The sequence below is a fragment of the Drosophila innubila genome, chromosome X (assembly GCF_004354385.1).
Source record: "Drosophila innubila isolate TH190305 chromosome X, UK_Dinn_1.0, whole genome shotgun sequence".
Taxonomy (NCBI): domain Eukaryota; kingdom Metazoa; phylum Arthropoda; class Insecta; order Diptera; family Drosophilidae; genus Drosophila; species Drosophila innubila.
In genome coordinates, this window is record NC_047626.1 from 27,443,860 (window position 1) to 27,453,792 (window position 9,933).

Genomic DNA, 9,933 nt, shown 5'->3' on the forward strand with positions numbered 1-9,933 from the left:
CAACTGTTATCAGTGTAAATAAATTACTACTCATGTATTATTATCATACTTATATTAAAAATCAATTTACCCATAATATAAGCTAAAAGTTAAATTAGATTAGATTAGTTAAATTAAATTAAAAAAAAAAAAAAAAAAAAATGGCAAATAACATGTATGTATACTGTACTTTGCAATGAAAATAATGGTTTAAAAAAATGCAAATTTTATTTCGCCTGATCATAACTTCAGCTTGACAACACACAACAACTATTTATAAAAATTTGGGGAGCAGTTAAAGCGCTCAGATAGTAAGTTTATAAATCTATTTATCCATCCATCCATTTATAAATTTTTATAGATCTATAGAAAAATGTATGTCTATATTTATGCATACATATTATTGATCTCGGGTCTCAGTTGGCTGCGTTTGTAATTCAAATGAATTGTTGGCATTAAAATATTTGGAATTCGAGATTAGAAGAGCTGAACAACACAGAAAAGCTGACAGCGATAGTTATAGTAAGTGCGTGAAAGAAAGAGAGATTGAGGCAGAGAGAGAGAGAGAGGGAGTGAGATCAAGAAGAAGATAGTCTGTCAGGTGAGTGTGTACCGCAGAACCTGTCGACTTAGCTATAAACTATGCTGATAGTCCTTTAACTTCTACTCTGAACTCCTTTTTCTGTTGCTCCATTTCTTGCAACGTCTTTTTATGTCCAAACTTTGGGCATAAAATGTGAGAAGCTTAAGGATAATAAAGCTCAAGGTGGGAGGGCAACATTAAGATACATGCGAAAAGGAGTTGCGTTCGAAATGATTAATGATGTGTGTGTGGCATAGATGTTAACGCTTCAACACACACACACACACACACACTCGCGCACATACATACACACATACACATTGGCAAATCGTAGGTTGTCGCGACAGATGTTGTCATAAATAAAAAGCGGCAAGCGGAAGGACTCAGTACAAGGCTCTGTCAGGCAACATGTAAATAAACACACTCTCACTCACACGCGCACACAAAGCCACTGCTGATTTATAAGTGTTTATGTGTATGTGTATGTGTGTGTGTGTGTGTGTGGTGTGAGTATGTTCAGGCCACATTAACGTCAAATCAGCCGCATAAATTGCGTAAAATGCTCAATTTATTAAACGAAGCATACATTTCTTTTTTTTTTCTTCCTTTCGTGTAGGGGCGTGTTCACGGGGCGTATGCGCGACAAGTGTATTTTCGAGTTAATAAATGTCACAATCCTGCACTGCCAAATGCCGAATGCCAAATACCAAATGTCGAATTGTGTATGCATTGGCTCTCATTGCATATTTAAGTAAACGCCTCAATTGTCAGTGAATTCTTTGCACCACTCGCACCACCAATCGCAACTCGTTTATTATGCGCGTGAAGTGGCAATTGTTCAAATTCTAAAATAGCAACAACAGCAACAACAACAACAACTACAGTAGCAGGAAGAGCTTTCCCATTGCCAAGTGGCAATTGGCAATTGCTTGGAACGTCGTCATCAATCGATTTGATTCTCTCTGTGGCCTGAGTGGTGCGGACAGTGGGGCAGTAGTCAGGCTGCTAGCCCAAAAGCAATCACAACAGTGTTATACAGATATACCCACTCCACTCAAAATTGGCTCATAAAATTTTTAAAACGTTTTGTGAGTGTGTGTGAAAAAAGTGCTTAGTCGACTTAACAAATACTCAAAACAAGTTTGCAGACCTTCATAGAAATGTTTTGGTGCGGTCCGTGGATCGGTTTCGGGAGCTCCTGGGTTCAGGATTTGGTTCGAAACTCTTGCCCCAAATTAATACAATAAATTATTATTTTTTTAATTTTAGTCCTTAATTTTAGTTCCTTGATTTTAGTCGTTAAAATTCTTTAATAAAAACTTGCTTTTATTTAATAACTCACACTCTTGATTTATGAAAAAAAGCCTAAAATGATTAATTAATTCTAAATATTTGTATACCGAGTCGAACATTTTTTTTAAGAAAGAGGTTCGCGATGGGATAGATTTAATTTAGATTTTACTGGTATATTTAGCTTAATTTAGAGTTGAGCACAACCGATTTTCTTAACTTGTCATGACAACATAAATTCAGTATCAAAATTTTTGAGTAATAGTAACTAATTATTTATTAAGTTTTCTTTACTTACAGTAAGGTACACCCATGTAATTTGGTCGCATTTTTCTTTCAATTTTAAAGCTATTCATTTACATAGTTTATATCGATTTCTCAATGTTCATCAATCTCATTTTCTTGATCTTTATCTCTATCTGCATCTTTTCACCTCTCTCTCAACTTTTACTTATATTCACTTCCTTGTCTCGCTAGCCATATCTCTATCACCAATAACTCTCTCCGCCTGGTATCTTCGAATAGGGCATTTCCAAGTCTCATATGCCCATTATGTAGATTTCTTTAGACTGTTTCGCGCATTGTTTTGCAATTGCACTGAGGACGTGCTGGGGAGGATTCATACTCCAGCTGCATGTGTGTGTGTGTGTGTGTGTGTGTGTGTGTGTGTGTTGGGTCTGTTCGTGTGTAGGTGTCAAGGGTATTGTCCTTGCCAAGGCAATCTTTTCATCCTGCTATCCAGGATCCAGTTATCCTGCCAGCTATCCTGCCATTCGCCGTCTCACGAACATGAACGCTCGTTAAACGGATGAGTTAAAAGTCAAAAGCCCTAAAGGATTTTATTTGAATTGCGGTCTGCGCCACAGTTCGACGTTTGCCTGCCCCCAAGCCTGACTGCACCACTACCAGCAGGCGGCATCAATGTATACCCTTCTATGGAAGGCCAAAATCCCCCTTCGACCATGTTGTGTGCCATGTTTTATTTAAAGTTTATCTTCGCTGCCTTTTTTCCACTTCCTCAGACACTTGCCGCTAATTTCGCGCCAAGGCTGCGGCAAAAAATATGTACAGCATAAAATGTGGATAAATATTTTGGCACAAGACAAGAACAAAACTGAAAAAAACCCTTTTCTGCGTGCTTCTTTTTTTTTTTTGTCTTTGTTGTATTCGTCGGCACGTCGCATTTCAAAGCCGTGTTGAAAAATATTTGAAATAATTGCAAAAATGTTAGCGGCCCTCTGAGTTTTTTTTTTCCGAGTATGAGAGCTTTTTTTTGTGCGTGGCGTTTGACTTTGTCTTATAATGCAGCAGACCTTACGATATGTTTTTACGGGGCTATATGGTTACGGAACTCAATTCCTTTAAATATGCCAGGCACGTTTACCACCGTCGAAAGCCCTTTAAACTGGAACAGACACGTTTCGTATAACACACACAAGTTTACAGCCCCTTCCTTCCCACTGAGATAGCTTTACAAGTCTGAAATCAAGCTCCAAGTAGCACAAAGTATCTTTCTCTTTGTGGTGTCAAATACTTGATCAAATCTCACTTTAGTCTTTAGATTCTGAGTGTTTTGTTGTACACATTTTGGGATTAAAGATATGTACCCTTTCTGCGATCAAAATGACGAGTAAAGTGTATTGAATAGCAATGTAAAATTAACGAGTGACGACAAATTGCAAATGACGAAATAAATACGAGTGATCACTTGCGACTGTCCAGTTACGACTGACGAGTTGGGATTGACGAGTAGTAACTGACGAGTTGAGATTGATCAAATATTAACTGTATCTCCATCTCAGCAATGTGTAAAAATTAAATGATTTTAATATTACATTTTACAGCTTTTGAAATTGCAATAAAATTGGAAATTTCAAGTTGAAGAAATCCAACGACTGACTATATTACACGATTTCTTCAGTAGCCTTGGATCACGTAAGTACTTATCGGACATTGTGTAGTTCTTCTAAGTTTTTAGCTAAGAGGGTTATCAGATCACTTTTCAATTGCTGATCTTATGACCATGCAGTCATTAATCATGATAGATCCATCCATTGGTTCTTCGTCCCCAAACTGGGCAAGTCTCATCTCGAACGGATCCGTTTCTAATTTTAGTAAGCTGTCAATACATTTTCTCTAAACATAAATCTCATTAATTTCCTTTACCTGCCAAAAAAAAAAAAATAGATACAGAGCTACCCGAAAGTAGTGTCCAAAAGGCGATTATATCTGGTCCACCCTCGGAGTGTACACAGGATATGGGTGTGAGTGGTCAAATGTCGCCGTATGCTCCGGTATTTCATCCCATGGGATCCTATGCATCCCATTTATTAGCTCTAGAGCAAGCGGCTCAGATAAACATGCAATCACCACGTCCCATTCATTCGACTCCTGAGGACCTCTACGATCGACCGGAGATCTTTAACTACAAGGGCTCGAAGCCGATGCAACCCCACATTTACCATTGCCCATCGGACAACTGGCAGCGGAACTTACCATCCCGGGATTTTTTGACAGATGCTGTGCAACAGGTAAAAGATACAGCAGCACCGCAACAACAGAATGTGCCATCCCAAGAATATATGGAAAAACATACAGCCGCGATATCCCAAGAATATTTGGAGCAACAGGTCCTGGCTGAGGCACCAATGAGCGGTGAATATTGGCGGGACTTTGAACAACCGATCACTGCTCAAGCTCAACCACAGCTGGTACCGCTGTCCCATGAGTATTGGCATAGTACGGAGCTGCAGGGTGCTGGATTGCCTGTAACACCCTCACTACCACCAAGCTCTGGATGTTTTCGAGACCTTGAAAAGCTAATCGCTACATTGGCACCACAAAGCCGAGGGCAACCGTTTTCACTACCCCGAGAGTGTTGGCGAGAAGTTGAATCGAATGTTAACGGTTTTGCACCATCACAGGTACAGTCAGAGTCACAGTCACAGTCGCATTAGATATCATTGAAATATTGACAGCTTATTGGTTAATTTTCCTAAAAGCCGCAATCAGCACCACCGTCACTAGTGCTACCACCGTCAGGACTAGCGATACCAGCGCCTACCCATAATAGCTGGCAGGATATGGATTCGCAGTTGACGATTGGGACACCACAGCACCTAGAGTATTGGGCAAATGTGAAACAACAGCCCGGTACGGCTATAGGATCAACCCTGTTACCACACGATCATGATCAATCCGTACCTCTGGCCCGTGAGTGGCGGTCAAGTGATTGGTGGTCAGATATCGATCAGAAATCGGTCACAGGTCATCCATCGCTGTGGACGGAATCGAAGCAATTGCCAGCACAACAATCGGCGCTACCGCCAAGCGATTGGTGGCCAGAGATTGAGCAGAAGACCGTTACGTTAGCCCCGCATGTACAGGTACCACTGTACCCTCAAAATTGCCATGCCGAAGCGGAGCTGCAACAGTCGCCGTCAGCATCAACATCCCGCGAGTGGTGGCAAGCCGCTGCCTTCACACCACAGCAGGAACAGCATTCGGTACAGCCGGTCCAGCTGGTACAGAGCTGCGAGTGGAAGCCCTATTCCTATGCCTCACTCTCCCCAATGCATTCTGTGGGAGAAACAAAGGAAGTTTCCGCTTCAGTTGAAAAGAGTAAGCATGTAGATACCGCTGGCTCAGCTGAGACCACAGCATTTCCGAGACCAAGCAGAAGTAGTTCGCCATCGACGGACTTTCCGTCATTCGAAGACTTTGCCAGACAGGTGAGTGATTGCAGCTTGTCCAGCTCGGAGTATATCGCGACCCTAAGAAACCTTATGATACGTGCTCACAACTTAATGTTGCCCCTGCTACGAGGTCGTTTCGCCAACATGACCCAAGTGCAGATGGCTGCCTACACCACAGCAATTCTGGAAGTAACGCCATTGCATCCGAGTCTCTTTCTGCCGTCAGTAAGTAAAGCAACGTCAAAGGATTTCCTTTAATAAATCGAACGGTTCGCTTAGAATGTGCCACGTCCTTGGATGAGCAGTGGTGGACGGTACCCGGCGTGTCATCCGCACAGCTTGACACCGCAGGATCTGTCGCACACTAATGTGAGTATCTTTGAGTTCCGAGTTGGAGTTGCAGTTGCAAGATGAATTGGTTGCCCTTAGCCTCGTCCGATGCTCGTCAATGCGAGCACCCAGACGGAATACCACTGTTGGTGCATGCACATGAGCATGTACCCACCGCCACCACTGCATATACAGCCTCCACCGCCGCCACCACCACCACCACCACCACCTCCGCCGCCCCGGACTCAGGGTAATGCGACAGCACACTTTGCCGCACCGAATGGACCCCGCATGATGGCCCCATGCGGTACTGCACCACTGAGTTTCTGGGGCCGGCCCATAAGTAAGTGTATGTGCTGTCCAGCTGAAAATGGTTGATCATTTGTTTTTTTTATTTTTATTATTATTATACCCGTTACTTAAAAAATAAGTAAAAGGGTATATTGTGTTCGTTGGAATGTATGTAACAGGGAGAAGGAGGCATCTCCGACACTATAAAGTATATATATTCTTGATCAGCATCAATAGCCGAGTCGATATAGCCTTGTGTGTCTGTCCGTCTGTCCGCCTGTCCGTCCGTCCGTCCGTATGAACAAAAGGATCTCACAGACTATAAGAGATAGAGATACCAAACTTTCACTCACAGACTTCTATATACCCCACGCAGATCAAGTTTGTTTCAAATTGAAGCTACGCCCCCCTCCGCCCCGCAAATAGCGAAAAACCTTTCGCTCGTCTGTTTGAACAAAGGAATCTCAGAGACTATAAGAGATAGCGTAACCAAATTTGACAGACAGATTTCTATATACCTTACGCAGATCAAGTTTGTTTCAAATTTAAGCCACGCCCCCCACCGCCCCCGAAAATCGCGAAAAACCACCACACCTCCAGTTTTTATGATAATACGTTTTTTGTAAAAATAAACGTTATCTATTAGTATTATCTATTATCCCACTGAATTGCATCAAGATCGGACAAGTAGAACGGCAGCTATGGCGATTTAATGTTTTCAAAGTAATTTCTTTAAACAAAAGGATCTCAGAGTCTAAAAGAGATAGAATAACCAAATTTGGCTCGCAGATTTCTCTACACACCACGCAGGTCAAGTTTGTCTTACATTTTTATCACGCCTCCCTCCGCCCTCGCAAATCGCGAAAAACCACCACACCCACAGTATTTAAGATAATACGTTTTTGTGGGTATTAGAGTTGCAAGTTGCTTTTATCTATTATCCTATAAAATCGCAAGATCGGACAAGTAGAACAGCAGTATTAACGTGCCGAAGCTCTTGAAGCAAAATTAGCTCCTTAGAGTATGCAATAGTTTTAATATTATTAGACTTAACAAAAATGCATCAAATAATTCCCAACTGGTTCTGACGACGCAAATATGACATTCGGCTTGAATCGCTACTCGACTCAACCCAAATGGTACCGATGAATCTTCAATGATGATGGAACTGGCATCTATCGAATCGTATTGAGCATACTACTTGTATTTATGCAAGTGTTGTATGTTGTTGAGCGTGTCAAGTCACCGGTTACCATATAGAGAGGTCGCTAACCAAGGGGATTGACATTTAGCAAAATTATAAACCTGAAGAAGTTGCTAATTTAAAATTTTTTGAATCGACAACTAAGTAAGAACAGCAACACAATATGCCAAGCAAACTTTTTTGTCATTCTTGTGCCTAAGAATTCTCAACGGGATTCAGGCAATATAAAATAACAAAAATTAATAATAACAAAATCCTTTTTTCTTAAAAAAAAAATTCTTAAAAAAATACTTTTATACATATTTAAGTTAAGTAACGGGTATCCTATAGTCGGGATCTCGACTATAACTTTTCCCACTTCTTATTTATTAATTTCATCTTCCTAGCGCAACAAGCATATACATACTTATAAGTTAAAGCACTAGTCACAATAATTGTTTATGTCCACAGTGCCGGTGCATGCGTATCCACATGCCCACCAGATACCACGGCCACATGGATCTCGGTACGGCTTTCGCATCAATACGTATAGTCTGCCGTATCGGTTTGGACCCGTCGGTAGCAGTCGATCCCGCCATATGGGCAACATGCCACAAGGCACTGCGATGCATCAAGCGGAGCACCAGAGCGAGGACAATGCCAGCTGGGAGAGGAACTCCAATAACTCGACAGAGCAAGCGAGGCAACAGAAGGAACAGTCACCGCAGTGTAGCTCCCCAAATGAATCCACTGTCCCTCCGTCGAGTAACAATCCCGAGATGGAAAACCATAGACATCTGGGCAACTCCTCCTCTGTTAGCCAATGTGGTAGTGGTAGCGGTACCGGTACCGGTACCTCCAGCGATAGCTCCTCCTCTGTCGATATCAAGGTTGAGGACCTTAAATATAAAGAGACTGACCATAAAGATCATCATCATTATCATCTGTCTGTCGAACCATCTGCAGCCATCGAGGACAAAGGCCGAAATGAATCGACCTCACCGAATCGAGTGATTGTGAAGCAGGTGAATAACATTTTCCTGCAACCGACGGGACCCGTGATGCCCACAATGCCATTGATGCCAATGATGCACTTCGTGGTGTCGCCGGGCGGCGGTCATTCAGTGGATGCACCGTACATAGTCTATGATATGAATGATAATTACACAGGGACTACAAACTATGCTCAGCTAATGCCGAATATAAATATGAACATGAATATGAATATGAACATTAATATGCTGCCCAATGCAATGCACCAAGTGCATGTTATGTCCCCGGACGTGTCGGGCATGCCAGACTTAAACATTTTAAATCCCCCGATCATGGTGCCCCTATCCTCGAACATGACGAACTTTAAGCCTCCCAGCGTGACTTTTGCAAGCTTCGACTTGCATGAGAGCGTCTTAAACGAGGGCTTGCAAACTACAGAGCTCCCCGATGCACCCCTGATACAGACGCCAATCACTGAACCTACAGATGAGAAGTTAATCAGCAATGAGAGCCATACCAATGGAGATACTTTTAAAGAGAGTATCATTAATCCTGATCATACTGCAGGTGATAATTGTGATCAATCAATCGGCAAGCTCTCAACACAACCAGAAACAAATTGATAAGACATTGAGAGATACATTAGACACTATGTACTGTACTGAAAGCAGGATTGTTGGCAACTCCTTCAGGTCAACCGCAGGTCAATCACAAGAACAACACCGTTTCAATCAATCGCTGTCAATCGGTTTGGTTGAGCGATTCGACGGCGACCTCGCGAATCGATTGATGTGAATGCTCAATAGCCTGGTAATGGAGAAAGGATCACAAAAGTGATTGATATGGTTACACTTTTTACTGCATATCGTAATTTAATAAATATCCATTCATTTAAATTTCTAAACATTTGCTAAACTTTTAAATTTACTCTCTTTGGCCTTTGGATATTACATCAACACACTTAACATACGATTGTGACAAACGATTGAACATTCATCAGTAATTCCATATTGTAAATGAAATTATATTAATTCATCAGCATCAATCAATATAATAAACTTAAACAAATATAAAGGTGTTTGCTTTTTTAACTTTTGATTGTTTTCTGAATACATCAACAGTAAAATTTAATCATTTAACGGTCGTCTCAAACTAACCACCAAAGATAGAAAATAGACAGAAGCAACCATCAAAGAAGGACATTGCATAGTGGGCATTCCAAATTTCATATCCCGAATTCCGTATTCCCTTTTTCCCGTTTCCTTTTCCCTTATTCCATAACATTTCATATTCATATAACGATGTGTAAATTTCAAATCGCTGCATTAAGTTTACATTTTGAACATTTACGCGAAACGAAAGGAAAAGCCGTAACAAAAGTTGTGGCTCAAGCGCCCCAAGCTGTGGTGCTACACGCCGTGGCATGCTCAAGTGGCAAGGTACTTACCGATGTCGACATCATGGGGTAAGGGAGAAACAAGGAGATGGGATGAAGCATTCTGAACCCTTTGAACTCGCACCGTGTGCGTTGCAATGCTAAGTTAAACGCCTTCAAGCTGAAATAATCGGGCTAATCTTTTACGCTGCTT

The 9,933-nt window shown here is 41.6% G+C and overlaps 1 protein-coding gene across 1 annotated transcript; it reads left to right on the plus strand.

Moving 5' to 3' along the window:
- Positions 1 to 4,110: 4,110 nt before the first annotated feature.
- LOC117793968 lies at positions 4,111 to 9,418 on the plus strand. Its single transcript, XM_034634433.1, has 5 exons — positions 4,111 to 4,776; positions 4,855 to 5,772; positions 5,827 to 5,916; positions 5,977 to 6,220; positions 7,823 to 9,418. The coding sequence occupies exons 1-5, from the start codon at positions 4,111 to 4,113 to the stop codon at positions 8,965 to 8,967; spliced, it is 3,063 nt and encodes a 1,020-aa protein (XP_034490324.1). The 3' UTR covers positions 8,968 to 9,418.
- Positions 9,419 to 9,933: the final 515 nt, after the last annotated feature.

What these genes read in the sequence shown, in the direction of transcription:
- LOC117793968 (XM_034634433.1), top strand. Translation starts at nt 4,111, where the DNA reads ATGGGTGTGAGTGGTCAAATGTCGCCGTATGCTCCGGTATTTCATCCC. An exon ending in ACGGTTTTGCACCATCACAG is followed by an intron (nt 4,777 to 4,854) that starts GTACAGTCAGAG and finishes TTTTCCTAAAAG; the next exon opens with CCGCAATCAGCACCACCGTC. An exon ending in TTTCTGGGGCCGGCCCATAA is followed by an intron (nt 6,221 to 7,822) that starts GTAAGTGTATGT and finishes TTATGTCCACAG; the next exon opens with TGCCGGTGCATGCGTATCCA.